General features: G+C 33.0%; 1 protein-coding gene across 1 annotated transcript in view; it reads right to left on the bottom strand.

The window, feature by feature from the left end:
* Positions 1 to 2,237: 2,237 nt before the first annotated feature.
* LOC129945709 (protein phosphatase 1 regulatory subunit 12A-like) overlaps positions 2,238 to 18,395 on the bottom strand; it is a 75,528-nt gene continuing 59,370 nt past the window's right edge. The window contains exons 2-6 of the mRNA XM_056055575.1: positions 3,612 to 3,724; positions 3,034 to 3,337; positions 2,707 to 2,963; positions 2,544 to 2,638; positions 2,238 to 2,461 (exon numbers count right to left, since the gene is read on the bottom strand). Of these exons, the coding sequence (XP_055911550.1) occupies positions 2,445 to 2,461; positions 2,544 to 2,638; positions 2,707 to 2,963; positions 3,034 to 3,337; positions 3,612 to 3,724 (786 nt within the window). The 3' untranslated portion in view covers positions 2,238 to 2,444. The remainder of the gene's footprint in view (positions 2,462 to 2,543; positions 2,639 to 2,706; positions 2,964 to 3,033; positions 3,338 to 3,611; positions 3,725 to 18,395) is intronic.

An 18,395-nucleotide genomic window follows, 5' to 3' on the forward strand; every position in this document is an offset into this window, starting at 1 on the left:
ATTTCAGTTTTTTTTCTGAGCTTAAATTTATTCCCTTTCATTTGTTAATTTTTACCAAATTTCAGTTTTGTAAAACAAGATTACTTGTAAAATTGAGAAAGGAATAAGTAAAATTTCACTACCATACAAAATACATTTCATTATGTATTTGTAGCTTGTGTGAGGACTTTGGTATGATATTTCTCTGCAAACAACTGAGTTAAAGTTACCTATCATAATAAAAAATCAATCATTCGAATTTTTGTATAGTTTATTATTGAAAGTTCCTGTCATTGAAAAACCTCCTGATTGGCTGCGTTCAATCTCGTGTTGGATAGGTTATCTTGGATAGGTGGATTTTTAGATACCTTGTTGAACGAGTTGGATAGCTGAATTGAGATAGCTGTCAAAAAAATAAAAACAACTTTCACCTGTTCACAAAAAGCAGAGAAATAGTTAAGCTTCGAAGTAAAAAATGTTGTAAGATAAAACATTTAATAGATAATTCAACCGATTCGTCGGACGATAATGAATTGATAGGTTCGTAACAATTTAATAAATAAGAGATAACCATCATCTGTATCTTAGCTCAGTTGAAATTCTACACGATTAATAATTTTCTTGCGAAATCTCCGGTTTTAAACGTTTAACGTTAAACAGAAAACTATCCTAACAGAAACGTGGACTATTATGAAGTGACAATACCTAGATATAGGAGGCAAATTGCTTCTTCATCGTCTATCATATATAGAACATCCTCAAATACAACTTCAACTAACATTTTGTATCTTTTTCTTTACCAACAAATACAAGAAGCTGAAATCAATCTTCAATCTTTCTTGAAATTCAACCATGTGTGGAATAAGCTGTTCTGTCAAAAACCTATGTACATACCCCAGAAATTCTTGGATACTTTTGGATTCCTTTTTGACATCTCAGATGTTTTTGATCAGATGTTATTTTACACGTAAAACACTAACAAAAAGGTATCCGGATACCCTATCTGTCTGAGATTGAACGAAGCCATTGAAATCCACTGTAATTTTTTTTCTGACAGACATTTTAGTGAAGTAAATTTTCAAATTTTAAATTAATGGCATCTGAAAAGTTACTACAAGCATTATTGATCTAAATTTGCTTTCAAAAAATGCAGTAGACTGCAAATGAAGTCTCTTATATAGTCTGAACCTGTCCAGACAGTTATCAGCTTAACCAAGTTCACTCAGCTTAACTTTGTTAAGTCATAAGCTTATAACTTACAAGGGAATGAATCAACAATCGTGATGAAGGATTATCGCATATCTGATATTAAATATCTCAACTTAGAGAGTTAAACAAAAACTAAACTGATTTTTAGCGTATGGAAGTTATTAAAAGTATTATTTTTATTTCTTGAAATATTAATAAAAAAAAAGGCAAATCTAGAGAGGGATAACGAACTACTGTTTTGTTTTTATGCTTAAAAACTGAGAAACACAACTAAATAGGTCTTCAAAAATCTTCTTGACTAAATAAGTAAAACAAATATACATATTTACGACCATATTTCAAACTTAAAACGAAATACGACGTGTATACGGGGTATTTTCACTTTCACTTGAAATTAAATCGAAATTCAAAAATAGGAAACAAATTCAATTCGACGCAATGGTAATTGAAATTTTGTAGACTGACAATTTTCAAATTCGATATTATTAGAACCTAGCTGTTTTAAGTTGTATGCTAAAACGTCAAACACATTTGAGGATTTGTATTTGAGGCATTTAATATTGATGAAGTATGAAAGAACGTTCATTTTGTCACGTTGTTATCCTATTTACAATAAAGGCGTGATATAAGAAATCAACAAATTCAAACAAAAAACATTTAACATTTTAAAAAATAATTTCACCAATAGAACAGAACTCAATAAATTCGAACAAAATATGACAAGAAGACATTTCTCAACAAAAATCAATTACAAAAATCGAGACTTCTTTAAAAAATTAGGGTTTGAAACTATCAACAAATTGAAAAAATAAAATAAGAAACAGAAACAGAAATCAACATAACTTAAAGCTTCTAGTACCTTCAGCTTCTGATATACTTGTCGAATGAGAACTCTCTGTGGAATCGGTTAGTTCAGAATCGGTTTCGTCCGATTCTGTAATCCTTTCTAAATTGCTCAAACCATCCTCTTCGATATGCTCTAAAAGAATCATTTGTTTTTTTTTTTGGCGGTGGTAGTGGTGGTTGGTTGATGGTAATGGTTTGGTTTGGAATGGTTAGGATATAAAGGTTTTGATTAACAATTAGTTATTAATTAAATTAGCATACGATACAATGGCAGTGGTTGGTCGGGTAGTAAAGGATGGATAGATGGAAGTGCATAAGGAAAAGCGGCAGGAATATATATTGTTATAGATTTTAATTTTTTGTTTTTAGTTGAAGTTTATTTTTGTACAAATAAAACGATAAATATGAATTTAGCGTGAATGAGAACCTAATTGGTATTGTGTGGCAAAATAAAATTTCAATCAATTGTAAAATATAACTTAGGAGTGTTTTGGATGGATTTGTCTTACCATTAACAGGATCCTTTGTATCTGGCTTCACTTCAACGCGAATGAACTTCGTTGGGGTGTTCTCGATGTGATTTTCGATTGTATCTGAGATTCGACTATACAAAAATATTAAAAATGTTCTCATTTAGAAGGAGTTTGAAAATATTTAAAAATAAGATTATACCTGATTTGACTAGATGGTCTTCGCTTCATTCTCTTGTTATTCGCTCGCAAATCTTCAAGGAATTTCACCATTTTTCGTTCGGCCACGTCGATACACGTCTGTCCAGCATAATTTCGTACATCCATATCGGCCAAAGCATCTACGAGCATTTCAGCGGACTCCTTTTGGCCCCAATGTGCCGCCGCATGCAAAGGGGTCCATCCATCGTTATCCTGTTTGTCCACATTCGCTCTACCAGCTAAGAGCAGGCTTAGAACCTTAGAACACAACAACAACAAAAATAGTTCTTATCATTAATTTAAAAAAGTTAACTTATATGAAAACAACCTTTTTGTATCCCTTAGCTGCGGCAACATGTAACGCTGTGGCACCAGTTTTTGGATGTGGATTATCTGCTTCGGAAGCATCACTACGCAACCATCGCTTGGCATCGCTCAGCATCATTTCTTCTTCGGCACGTCGTGCCTTATCACAATCGATGTTATGTTCTGCTACTAGTTTTTGCATGTACTCTATCATAGGACTCAGATGGGCTATATCTACTGCCAGGTCGACAGCTAGCTCACCATCACTATTCACTGCCGATATATCAGCTCCATGTTCAACTAAATATCGGGCTATACTTACAAACCTAAATAAGGAAAGAAATTCATTATTTATATATCTTTAAGGGTATAACTAGAATAAGGGGACTGTATCTCGTGGGATCAATTCGAACCCAGGTGGATTCGAAAAAATAAGTGCTTGAGATCTAATTGAATCTATTCAAAGTTATAACAAGACACACAACCTCCTTAAATTTGCAATTATTTACTTTTTTAAGAACTTAAAATTGAAGCTTAGCATATTCCTCAAAATATGCAAACTTAATTTTGGGAGTTCATAATATTTTTCGCTAAACATACCCGCATGAAGCTGTTGCATGCAATGGTGTCCATCCTTCATTGTCCTGTCTGTTAATATCGGCGCCATGTTCCACTAGGAATTCAACCATATCCAAGTTATCATCGATGCAGGCCTGGAAAATGAAAGAAAAAGAAAAAAGATTATAAGTTTAAAATCGATTTCAATGTAAACAAAACACAATTTTTAAGTATAACAGAAATACAAAAAAGAAGATGGAAATTCCTTTTGTAAACAGAAACACAAAACCACTGGCGCTGGATATCCGTTGATGATATCATCATCGTCATCGCCTGCTGGTGCTGGTGGTAAGTATTATCTAGAGCACCAGTGCGTCGGTCGTTCGTACGTTTATTCGTTTGGTCGGTTGTTATTATTGAAACGCATAAAGCACGCAGAGTGTGAGATAATAAATTAAATTCAATACAGAGTAGGGCAGCATAAGAGGGGAAGAAGCGTGTATGTGGTTATTTTTTTTTTCAAATTCAAAGATTTTGTAACAAAACGGAATAAATAAACAAAAGTAGTTGAAAAAAAGTGAGTTTTCTATGCTTTTTGGGCTTACAGAAGAAGGTGCACAAGGGTGGTTTATCAAAAAATGTATATATTCAGTAAATGTGAAGTCTAATCGTTTTGCTATGAATAAAATGTCAGGTTGTTGATCTCAAGAATGTTTGAATTCACAAAAATGTATATTGAGCAAATGTTTATTTAAGGAATTTATGAAATAAGCATGCAGCAAAGTTTGTATATGAAGGGTTTCTGTTGTGTGTGCTCATTTTTTGGGGTTTATCAAATGTTTCAATTTCATGCTTATCGTTTTATTCGATGAATTTATCCTGATTGTCATGTGCTTATCTACTTAATTTCCGGTGAAACGTGTGTAAATAGGTGTACCAAATGATTTGGAAAAATCCAATTTCAATTTTATGGACATAAATAAATAGTTTTATATAACTCTTTTTCAATTTGTCTTAAAAACTGCAGAGTTGGTATCTACCTTAATGTTGATAAAATTAAGGATTGTTTTTTATTCCCTTGCGTAGCTTTCAGGTCAGTTAGAACTTGAAATGGAAATGTATGAAAGATTTGTTTGATTTTGTTAAAATTTGACAAATTAAACATTTTTAAATAAAAGGAGGTTCAAATATAAGCTTTTTTTAAAAAATGAAATCTAATTAACCACATTTAAGGTTTTCCATGTTTTAAGAGCAAACATTCCTTGAATTATGGAATAGAACATAAGTGCTTGAATCATTTTCAGAATATCGTTCCTTAACAAATCACAGCTCCGAGGTGGGCAATTGGCATTGCTAAAACGACTGATTATACGTTTTGATGCACAGAAAATTGTGACATAGGCGATGCCACATTGCAGACGCTTCATTCTGATAAAACTCAGGTCGCCCAATTGCAGTTAAAAAAAGTCACTTAACTCTGCAGATCCATTCACTTCTCAACAATAGCGTTCCCTTTTCTGAACCCAAAATGCGGCAAACTTTGTTTGTTGAGACAAAAATGCGAGTGGTGATCTTTCAGAAGAGCAAAATGATGTCTTTCAAGTTTACGGGTTAAACAAACACATACTCTTTTTTATCACAACGAAAATAACCTTCGATTACATGAAGTACGATTTATGTAGTAGGCTTGAAATATGTCGTCCTGTCAAGTCATCAAAAAAGAACTATGAACATCGTTTTTGACAAAACATCATCACGGACAGCTGTAAATTTGATATCGTTAAGGACTTAATCTACCTTGGCAACGTTATAAATTCCAACAACGACACCAGCGCTAAAACAAACGAGGAATAACTCTTGAAAATCGACTCTTCTTTGGGCTTAGAAGCAAAGATGTCTCGAGCAACTAAAGTCACCCTGTATAAACATACACCATCGCAGTTCGCATTATGGACCTTTTCCGGGCAAGGTGAGAACGTCTTAGAATGTTTGGGGTGATTTTTGGTCCAGTTTGCATAGATGAAGAATGGAGGAAAATATACAATGACAAACTGGACGATCACTGATCTAGTCAAAAGAATAAAAGACCAACAAATCTATGTCATGCAGAGCGAATGGACATCAACGTTCAAGCTTGGATTTTTGTTGAAACGAATCCTGAGAGATGCTCTAGATAAGGAGAAGACCGTCACTCAGGTGGTGCAGAGAGTTGGGAGAGGATCTCAACCAACTTAGAGTGCTAGATAGGACCTGAGCTGCCTGAAGACACATATTAGTTAACTCTTTCGGAATTTTTATTTTGACTTTTACAGCGTCTAGCGACAATTTTTTAAAGTGTGATGCAATTTCGAACCACGCTTAACAGAATTCGACCGATTTGCGGTAAATTGAATGCATAACTTTTGCGTTCAGTTCAATTTTTTTATAGTGATTTTATACGCGTGTTCGATAAGAAAATTGTTAATTGGAAAAGTAGGATCTTTTTCTTTATTTTTTTTTACTCAATGTTTTCTCATAGCATTTATTTATACTTTTGTCCAAATGAAATGTATACCTGTAAATATAATTGCTGTTTTTGATTTCTTACAAGGAAGAGACACTTTCGAATATTTGTTGAAAGATATTCCTTCAGGAAACGACAGTTTTTGTATTGACCAGGATAACGGAGAAGAAAGAGACGAGACTTTTGTTAGGGGATTTGATAGGAGAAGTTCCCAATTATGACTTTGATTCCGATGATGACCTCCCTTTATCAAATTAGTTCATCGAAATTCTAATGTAAAAGAGTCCTACACCGTGAATGTAAATAGGCCGACGATAATAGCTCCAAAGTGGAAGAAGAATTATAGAATGGACACACTTGGTGAGTTTTGGAAAAGTGTGGGAATATCTGATGAAATTCTGGGCATATTTAGGATATTTTGGACAGAACATTTATAAAACATTTTATGTTTTCAAACTAATCTTTACGTAACTTAATCTGGAAAGCCTTATACACCCAGTATAACTGATGAGCTTGACGTTTTCATTGCATTGAACTTGGTGATGGGTCTTCAGCACCTGATTTTCATGACAGCTATGTCTCGAAGTTTATGAACTTGAATAGATTCAGTTGGCTACTGAATTTTTTGCACGTGGGTGACAGTAGCGTAATGACTGACAGAAACTGCCCAAATTTCGACAAGCTCTATAAGACTAGACCTCTACTGGACATTTAACGAACTAATTTTCGAAACAATTACAAGCCATCAGAAAGAGTTGCTATTGATGAGAGTATAATAAAGTTTAAAGGAAGGAACTTATTGAAGCAATACATGCCAAAAACGACAAAACGAGGGTACAAGGTATGTATGATGTGTGCAGAGTCAGGTTACTGCTTCTTTATACTGGCAAGCAGGGAACTAACATTGGAACTGACTTAGGCGGTAAAGTTGTAACGTAATTTTGTGAAAATTTGAAAGGAAAAAATCATAAAGTCTATTTTGACAATTATTTCAACAGTTACCCTTTACAAGACTACAAGAAGTCAAAACTTTCGCCTGTGGAACGGTGAATACAAATAGAAAGTTCTTGCCCAAGCTAAAAGAAGACAGGCATTTACGCAGAGGCGAACACGACGTAGTATAAGTGAGACAAAAGTTATTTTGTTGAAATGGAAAGACAAGAGATCAGTATTCATGTTTGTCAAACTATCATGATTCTAAGAACGTCAATAAAGTTAATGTAGAGAGCGTAGAAGCCGAACAACGTGAACATGAATTTTGTCGATAAATTTGATCAGCAAAAAGGAAGTTATGCTGTTAACAGAAAATCCCACAAGTGGTGGCACAGGATTTTTTTTTCATTTCCTTGATTGTTGTGTGGTCAATGGCTTTTTAATTTATAAGAAACTGCAGTCCTCTTCTCGCACGTAACTAAAACCATTGACTTTGAAAGACTTCAGACGAAGCGTATACTAGGGTCTTTTGGCGCCAGAATATGTCAGACAGAAGCAAAGGCCTGGTTTAGAACACAGAAATCGAAGTTCCAGTCTCTTGGACTTGCATTTATTAAACGCTACAAGCCTACAGTCGTAGAGCAAATTCGTCTAACCACCTCAATTGCAGTAACCAGTAACCACCTCATTTCTCGAAACCCTTTGTAATCAGATTTGTTTTATATTTTTTGTTATATTTTAGTCGATTTTAAAAATAAAAGTAAAATGATAAAATATTCTTAGTACACAATCGTGACTGAAAGAGTTAAGTTCAAGGTCCCCTTTGGACTGTAAAAGCATTTTAAGAAAGTTAGGAAGATGTCAAAATAAAGGGGTTTATAAGTTTTTTCTGTGATATTTTGTAGAAAATGAAAAATGTTGACTAAATAATTTTTGGAAAATTAGTAAAATCGTAAAATTTTTCATTTCTTGGACGTTGAAAAAGTCTTAAGTTGATAAACTCTATAGCTCTCAAAATCTTGAGTTGAGTATAGCAACTTTGAGTGAAGAAAAATACAATCGAATGTCAAGAAAACAAACATCCTCAAGTTGATTTCAACTTAGATTACAGAAAATGGCTCTAAGACCTTCACAATTTTCCGTACCTATTATAAATATGAATTGCTCAAAGATGTATGTTCCTAAGCAATGGTTTTTTTTGTTGATATTTTGATATTTATTGATTAAAAAAACAGCTGTACATCAAGATTGACTTATAAATAGTACAACTTTCATAAAGCTCACAAAAATGTTTATAAATTTAAGTTCATTTCATGAATGAAAACAAATATATCACCTGAAAACCTTGACTTTACATTTTCGATAAGACTTTTCAACTTAGTTCGGTAAGGTTTTACTTTCAGTTTGTCAAGTTGTATCCGAATCCTAAGAATTTCTTTTAAAAAACACATAAAGAAGCATAGTCTAAAATTGATTTCTGAATTGAAAAGAATAAAAACAAATATCTTTCACTTTAAGCTGCCAAATTTCATTCATTCACAAAAATAGTATTTCGTGAAAAGCCATAAGAAAGAAAAAGAATATTTGAAATCATTGAAAAAATCAACCAACTACTCGTAGTTTTCATCCACTTCAATTCTCGATGAATTGAAATAAATCAAACGATTTTTAGTATAATGTACTCGAACATATTTTCTTACATATTTTGTAAATTGTTTCAACTTGTATTTTATTCAATCTACTTCTGATTTGATTTCAATTGAGGAGCGGGAGTAGACAGAAAGAAAACAGGGAGGTCAATTTTATAGCATGAACAAATGAAATGATGAGAAAAATAAAACAAACATCTATGCTTAATTAATTAATTGGCAACCACCCAGTTTAGCTTTTTTTTTAAATGTGTTGAAAGCATTTTTGTATTTTGTTTTTAGGTTTGTTTTTAAGTTGTATTAATTTATTTTGATTTACATGATTTTGTTTTTAAAAATAACCTATAAGGCACATGAAAAGTCTACTCTCATAAATAAAAATTTATTACCATTGACTTTTTTAAATTTGTATTTCTATTTGTTTGTTCTTTTTTGAGAATAAATGGATGAAGCAGCAGAAAAAGCAGCAGCAGCAAAAGAGGATTACAAATGCCAAACACACTTCAGGGGTGCCACATGACACACGGCCTTTGTAGCAAGTGTGATGACCTTGCTCTACAAAAATAGCCGACTGAAACAAATTGATGATATAAATGCACACTTAAGTCGTACTACACACATGTGACCCATCAAGGATGAGCTTGAGCAATGCAAAAATAATATAATAAGAGTTAAAAGGATTTTCTTTTTATTTGCAAAAATCGAATACCGGCAAGTCATTGCTGCTTCATTGGGTAGAATGAAAAGACACATAAATCCCCTTTGTCATGGATTTATTTTTCTAGAGTATGGTGGAATTTTATTTGAAAGAAGAAGATTTCCTTTTAGATTAGTCTTGACAGTGAAATTTGAAATATTAAACGTTACGAAGCAAAAAGTGAATTCCATTCATGGGGTATTATGAAATTTAAACCTTTTAGGCGCTTATATTTAAAAATTAGAACTTGTCAAATTTGGATTTAAACAAAATAGAGACTTTCATGTGCAATGGAACACGGTTGAAAATTGATTTTGTGTGGTTTTTCTAGTCGGTAAAACAGATTTTAATATATGATAGCTGTCAAATTTGGATTGACATTTCTTTTCGCTTCAAAATTAACAACATGAAATTCTCAAATTTGGTTTTAAATACAAAATAAATAAATTTAACAATGGCTACGTAGTGACGTCATTCTGATTAGCTTCTTTCAACTACAAAATGAGTTAAAATTTCCTCTCCGACGTAGTGTACATATTTCGGCTACAAAGTTAGTGGAGAATGATTTTGACGTTTCACAATCAGCTGTTCGATTTAGACACAAGAATTCCAAATGAAATAAATCGTTTAGTATTTAAATACAAATATAAATCACTCAAATTATGTCTTAAATTCGATTTTATTGAATTTAAAAGCACAAAAGATTATTTAAAGTTAACAAATTTTTTCTTATTTTATACACATATTTGCATTTGTCAGTAATATGTCCGTTTAAAATTGAATAGCTTTGTAGAGCAATTTTGCATTCACAGGGCTAGTTAAATTTTGACACGTAGTCACTAGATTTATAAACGCGCCCAATCCCAGTGAAATGCAAAATAGGTGAAAATAAACGTTTTGACACATTTTAATAATAATCCAAATTTTAAATAGCCAATTGTTGAGGTCTTAGTTGGTAATTTTGTTAATATTTTGTATGTTATTAGCCGCTTGAAAATGTCAATACTTTTTGTGGACTAATTCGCTATTATTAGAAACAGCGTATCGTAACACGTCAAAGTAATGACAGTTTGTGAAGAAAAAACATAAACAAACCTAAATCTAGGGAATGGATCGGTTAGTTTGAAATGTCAAAAAATTGGGTAGCTATATTGATTACCCAAATTACTAGAAGTAAGAGTAACCATTTGTGATTTAAATTTTAGTAAAATTTCAAATGAGAGTAAGATGTTAAAATAAATAAAATGTTACGTAAAATTATCAAAATAATTATTTTAACATTCAATTAATGATGGAAAACACTGGATAAGTTTACCCTTTTGTTCATTTGGTAAATAAACTGTCAAATTTTGTATTTGAAATGATGAACATTTTAGTTAAAATTCTTCAAATTCAAATTCTTTCAATTATACAAATTTTTCTGGTGGTGATTTGTTTTTTTTTTTTATTGAATGCATTTTTTTTTTGTTAACTTTTTAAAATTTTGTACGAGTTTATAAAAAAAACTAAATAATTTTTGGAAACGTTGCGTGAATACGAGTACCATTATTGTTACTTACTAAAATAGGTTATACAATTTGATTGATCTTTAAAAAATTTAAACATATTATCTTATCTAAAAAAACATCATAATTAATACATTTGTATGTACAAATTTCAATTGGATAAAATTCTTAATTCTTCATCTTTGATGGTTTCGAAAGTGAGGGAGAATGCAACTGCCAAACTTGTGTAAATAAAAACACAGACTAAATCAGTTTCGATTGTAAGTTTGATTAAATTTTCAAGCATTTTAGGACAATTACTTACAATTTTCTAGTATTAACACAATACTGTCAAATTGTGTGAGATGGAAAGACACACCTACACTACCGGTGAAAAGTTTGAGACCACCTTCAAAGGGTTGCTTTATTTGTACCTGGCGCTTGGGTTTATGAATGAATATAGGATTTTTTACCTTCATTGTTAACTTAGACCATTCATAAAAGGTGCAAGTGAAAAAACCCCAGGTATTAACCCTTTTCTGTAAATTATGAGAAATTTTGTGAAATAGGGTAAAAAAACAGTATTGGGTTTTTGGCTTCTATTTGGATGTCGCATAGTTTTTATTTTGTATGACTTTTTACATTCAATTTGGAATTTTTTTATGATTGGGGTAATATTAAAGGGTAAAAAAATGTAAAATTTGAATACCTGAATATTCAGTATTTTGTATATAATGCTCGGTTTGATCCAATTTAAATTTATTTGAGACTGTGATCTTCTCCAGTAAACAAAGTGCGCATCGTGGGAAAAGTTAAGGAATTAACTATTGAAACTCCATCTGCGATTATGACCTTTATTGAAGAAGGCTATTCGCAAAGAGAAATCGCCACAAAACTGAAGATATAAACGGTGATTTTTTAAGAGCTTGAGAACTTAAAAAAAAAAAAAAACGAATAAAATTTGCAAAATCTCATCGATTCTTTATTTCATTTAAATGTTGACCGCGGCTGCGTTCTTCGGAAATGTTGTCTTCCAAAGCTGGAAGACAACATTTCCGAATTTAAGACTTGACGTAGCCCCACAAAAAATAGTCTAAAGGCGTCAAATCGCATGATCTTGGTGGCCAACTTACCGGTCCATTCCTTGAGATGAATTGTTCTCCGAAGTTTTCCCTCAAAATGGCCATAGAATCGCGAGCTGTGTGGCATGTAGCGCCATCTTGTTGAAACCACATGTAAACCAAGTTCAGTTCTTCCATTTTTGGCAACAAAAAGTTTGTTAGCATTGAACGATAGCGATCGCCATTCACCGTAACGTTGCGTCCAACAGCATCTTTGAAAAAATACGGTCCAATGATTCCACCAGCGTACAAACCACACCAAACAGTGCATTTCTTGCAGTTCTTGAACGGCTTCTGGTTGCTCTTCACTCCAAATGCGGCAATTTTGCTTATTTACGTAGCCATTCAACCAGAAATGAGCCTCATCGCTGAAAATTCACTGAAAATTCGACGTTGTGGCAGATCGTTCGGCTCCAGTTCTTGCACGAGCTGTATTTTACACCAAGATCTTTGCCTAAAATCTTCCATGTGGTCGAATAACACAAACCCAATTGCTGCGAACGGCGACGAATCGATATTTCACGGTCTTCAGCAACACTCTCAGAAACAGACGCAATATTCTCTTCTGTACGCACTGTACGCATTCGTGTGGTTGGTTTAATGTCCAATAAAGAAAGTTGAGTGCGAAACTTGGTCACAATCGCATTAATTGTTTGCTCACTTGGTCGATTATGTAGACCATAAATCGGACGTAAAGCGCGAAACACATTTTGAACCGAACACTGATTTTGGTAATAAAATTCAATGATTTGCAAGCGTTGCTCGTTAGTAAGTCTATTCATGATGAAATGTCAAAGCATACTGAGCATCTTTCTCTTTGACACCATGTCTGAAATCCCGTGTGATCTGTCAAATACAAATGCATGAAAATCCTAACCTCAAAAAAATCACCCTTTACAAAGGAGCAGCTCACAGGACCATACAGCGTTACTCTAGTACCGGCGGTTTTAAGGTTAAACCAAAGTCAGGACGACCTAGAGTTACGACAAAAACCGAAGATCTGCATATCATCACCATAAGCAAGCGTTCTAGGAAGAATACAGCACCAGAAATACGCGCCGAGATCAATGAAATCCGGGAAGAACCATTATCTGTATCAACGATACAACGAAGGCTAAGGTATGCTGTTGCAGTGCGGAAACCACTTCTACGACCCCAAAACAAGATCAAACGGTTGGAATGGGCCAAAACCCATAAGGATTGGACAGATGAAGACTTCAACAGAGTCTTATTGAGCGATGAGTCCAAGTTTGAGATATTTGGCTCAAATCGCAGAGTGTACGTCAGGCGCAGTGCTGAACAGAAGATGCTACCAGACTGTTTGGTCCCAACTGTAAAGCATGGAGGCGGTTCAGTAATGGTATGGGGATGTTTTTCCTTCGATGGAGTAGGAGATCTAACATGAGTGATCGGCAGAATTGATAAAGAAGTCTTAAAAACGAAATTGGAAGACCTCGTTTTGGTATCTGGGCTACGATTAATCGGTGAAGGTTTTGTTTTCCAGCAAGACAATGACCCGAAACACACTTCAAAACTTTGCCGGGGATACCTGAAACAAAACGAAGATGAGAAAATTCTAAAAATAATGGTATGGCCATCGCAGTCTCCAAATATTACCCCCAATGAGCTCTTATGGGAAGAGCTTGACAGCAATGTCCGGAATCACAACATAACATCGGAATCTACTCTTTGGGAAACTCTACATAATATTCCACGAAAAAAAAATACAAAACCTTGTAAGAAGATTGCCCAGAATTGTAAAAAAAACATTATTGAATTTAAAGGATGGTTTTTTGACGAAAACTCATTTAGAGCTTTTATTGGTTTTTTAAATAAATAATTTATGTTTAGTACAAAGCTAGTTTATATTTTTCTATCATTTGCAACTAGAAATGCTCTTCACTTTTTTCACGTATTAAATTTTATTTCTAAAACTTCAGTTTAGGGGTTAAAACTCGATATTTCTCAAATTTCAGAGGTGGTCTCAAACTTTTGACCGGTAGTGTAATTTTAAATAAATGACAACTGAGAACTGGGGACAAAGTGAATATGCGTCTAAATTTCAAATTTCGCGTCTTGAAACATTGAAGTTGCACCCTCTTATTCACCTTTATTTTAAGGGCGAGTTAACATTATTCAAGTTTGTGATATATTGACACAGCTTTCAAATAGATTTTCATAGACTTTTTGACATGTTTTAATGGGAGGAAGTGTAAGATAGCTTTTTGACAAAATATGCTAGATAATTAAATGTTTTTTAATAATTAAAAGGGCCGATTTATTTAAGTGCAATGCGATGTGTAACTTAAGTGATAGCAGTTAGCGTTTATTTCTACAGATTTCTTAAATAAATATACAAACTTTCGGTTTTCGATTTCGATTTTCGACCTCGAAATTACTTTTGAAACTTAAGTGTAGTCGAATTTAATTGCAATTGACAAACATTTGTGTATTTTTTGTTCTCATGTTGTGACATTGAATTAAACAAATCAAATTAAATCATTTATGTTTTCAAAAGAAAATCACGTTTAAAGTAATTTGTTCTCCTCTTTCCCCCAAACCAAAAAAACCATTATCGGTGACTCAGTGGTGCGATTTTAACAAAAAAAAGTGAATCTGTATCTAAAAAATTATTCTCGTCTTGGGATTCAAAGACGAAGGGGATTTGAGTACTTAAGTGACAAACGAAATCAAAAAAAATTCAACAACATGCCAAGAGAATAATCGTCTGTACTGTCAAGTGACGTTAAATACTGCGCGAAGTTCGTTGTTGTTGTTGTTGTTGTTGCTGTTCTTGTTTACACTGTGACTCAATGAGTCATTATTCGGTAGCTTTAGCTGCTACTTCATATTATTAAACAGTGGGACAGCATGTTTATTTTCTTTAAATTGCAAACAAAAATCATTCATGTTTTATATAGGGTTTTTACTGATGGGGGACTACCAAGAATAAAACGTGCGCCTTAATGTTAACTTTCACTCGACTAAAGCAGAAAGAATCGCTTGAAATTTACTGCATAGTGGAAATTAACTTTTAAGCACTTATTCTGTCAAATTCAAACTGATAAGGAACAGTTTTGACATTATGAGGGAAATTTCGACGATGATGAGGTAAATTTTGTTCACAACGTAACCAAATGTCAAACATATGGTAACAACAGGGATATTTTGTACAGAAGTTTTTGAGATATAGTTGTCCCACTGTGCGTCGACACATCACAATTCTATCATCGTCATCATCAGCATCAGCCTGCGCTGCGAATGTGATATCAAGTTGCAACGAAAACGAATTCGTAATATGTTGTAGATACGTACTACGTTCAGTTCATGTGCAACGACGACGTAATTGTATATACGTCGTAGTAGCGTTGCGGCTCAACGTAAGAATAACAACAAAAAATAATAAACGATGGCATAAGTTTGTAATGACAAAACATGGACGAACCCGAGAACCCCGCCATAAGCAGAGGAGTTGGTTAAAGCTTGCTTCAGATGCGAGGTATCAAGCGTTTTGTTATAATCAGCAATTCAGCATTTTATTATATTCTCTCTTGGTCTTGAAGTTTGGAGTGTATCTTCGTCGTTCTTGCCTTTGCCGTCTCATCGTCCGTCCATGTCGTTGTCGTTTGGTCGTCGCCGTAGCGTCAAGTCTTGTCGTCCAACTTGGTCGTCATTCATTCAACATTTGTTTGGCAGCGTCATCATAGTCGTCGTTGTCTTTCATCTCCATTTAACTGAAGCTCTATACTATGTAAAAATGTTGTTGCACGCGTTGTGTAAGAAGAAGCAACTTAATATGGAGTAAAATGCAAATTTATGGTTTGTTGTTGATCTCTCGGGGCAGCTAATAGTTGAATGTTATCGCTGACCAAAGTATGAAGAATTATATATTATAGATGTTTTTTTGTATATATTTGTTCACTTCAATTTTATTTTGTTGTCTCAGGTTTTATTTTTAAATATAGATTTTAATTTATTGAATTGTTAAAATTTCAATAATAAATTTAATGAATGAAGCGATTAAAATTGAACATCAAATTTATACAAGATAAAGATGAGGAGGACTGAGACGAATTGATGATGCTATGCGGTCAGTGGAAATTTATTTTGCTAAACAGAACATTATCTTTTGTAGACAATATAATTAACAAATAATTAAACACAGAAATAATTAGGTCGTTTATGATAGCAATAAATGTTTTACTTTATAAATATTGTTTAATATGGCAGAGTAATGAGTTTTTATTTGTTTAATTTTTGGTGATACAGGAAGCCTGTTTATTGAAATGAAATATGAATTTCTTTTTGTAACAGCCTTGTGAAGGCATTTTGATCGATGAGATTGAGCTTAAACTTTCGAGTTAGAAAATATTACAAATGCCAAACTATCGATTTCGTGATCGAAGGTTTTAATGTTCGAAATACATTACGAATGTCAGACTATTGATTTCGAGATAGAAGGTTTTAATCTTCGAAAAATTTTATATTTTATTTTTGTAAGGTTATCGATTTCAAGTTCGAAGGTTCCATTCTTCTAAAAATATTGCGAATGTCAGACTATAGATTTCGAACACATAGAATTCAATCATCGTAAATTTTAGAATGCAAATGTCAGGATATCGATTTCGAGCTCGAAGGTTTCAATCTTCGAAAAAGATTGCAAATGTCAGATTATCGATTTCGAGTTTGAAAAAATCAGTCTTCGAAAAATATTTCAAATGGTAGACTTTTTATTTCAAGTTTGAAGAAATAAATCTTTGAAAAATATTACATATGCCTGACTATCAAAAAGTTTCCATCTTCAAAAAATAAAGCAAATGTCAGACTATCTAGTTCGAAATAATCAATCTTTGTTAAATATTGCAAATGTCAGCCTATAGGTTTCGAGTTCGAAAGATCAATCTATGAAAATAATATAATATTAATTTCGAACTCAGAGGTTTTAATCTTTGCAAAACATTACGAATGTCAGGCTATGGATCGAAAATGTGAAATTGTTGATTTTGAGTTCGAAGAATCATAGAAAATGTTAGACTATTGATTTTGAGCTCATATAATTCAATCATCGAAAATGGCAGAATGCTAATGTCAAGTTTCAATGAACCAAATTGTCAGAATGCAAATGTCAGATTTTCGATTTCGAACAAATGAAAAATCAAATTGCCTTAAAATGGGCTCCATAAATTCTAGACAAAAAGTGTTTCAATAAATTAGTCTCATATTTCACTTTAATGTTTTGTTAATTTGGAAATCTCATTATTGTCGCCATCATAATGAATCATTTTCAGAACACTCTTTGTGCTTCGTCCCCATCCACAAACTTCCCCAAATTGGATAAACTCTCAAAAATGTCGCCTTCTATTCTCCCAAAAAAATGATGCAGACAAATAAAAAGCACTGCCCCAAACTTTGTCTATGACTTGGAGCAAGCTGAAGCACATAAAAACAAAGCTGAAGTAGAAGATTTTTCGATGCTGATGTCGATGTCGATGCCGAATGTGGATCTCAATGGTACTTGCAACTTGGATAAGAGTATAAAATAAATTCTCGCCGTTCGTGGTTTGTTTAGAAAATGCAAATCCATATAAGCTTTTCAACTCCCTGCCCCACAACCCATTCCCAACCCCATTTATATACATACTCGTACTTTATTGTGGGTGTTTCATAATATACATTTTCAATTTACCCTATTTATTGTTTTGTTTGTGGTTTTGGAGTTTTTCCCCTTGGGATGTACGAGGCGAGTATTGTTTTGGAGAAGCACGTACGTAACGAGTATGGCAGAGTCGTCTATTTTATAGAACGCAATTCTATGGCGAGCGATGATGGCGGCGTTAAAAATCTATGGGGTTATTTTTTTTTGTTTTAGATTTGCTTTGAGATGAAAAATGTTGTTGTTTTTTTTATTTTCTTTAATTTATTTCAGTGTTGAAAGCTTCTATGGAGGAGGTGTATTAAAGGCTATAGGTACATTCTTCTTTTTACCTAGATAGATTTTTTTTTATTTTGTGTATTATTTTTTTTCGTTCTTTTGTGGATAAATGAAATAAATAAATCCAATGAATGCATAGGAGTACTGTATTAAGCATGATTCAAGAGTTTCAACAGTCTCGGGGAGCTTATGTGTATACTCAAGGGATTTGTTTTTTAGATACTTTCAAATATTATTTCAAAATTGTATATACTTATATTGAAAGATATATTATCTAAATATTAACAGTATAAGCTTCATTCACAAGACTTTGTGCTTCAGGATATACATACATACATATATAATATATGTACGACGAACGTCTCAAATGTGAAATTAAATTATCTACAAAAGATTTGGAATTTGATACTTAAAAATTTCCTGATAATAAGATGTACGTCATGAATTTTATAACATTTCAAAAACAAAATTGGGAAGTTTGGTCACGATTCAAAAAGCTCTTAAAAT

This window comes from Eupeodes corollae, chromosome 2 (assembly GCF_945859685.1).
Source record: "Eupeodes corollae chromosome 2, idEupCoro1.1, whole genome shotgun sequence".
Taxonomy (NCBI): domain Eukaryota; kingdom Metazoa; phylum Arthropoda; class Insecta; order Diptera; family Syrphidae; genus Eupeodes; species Eupeodes corollae.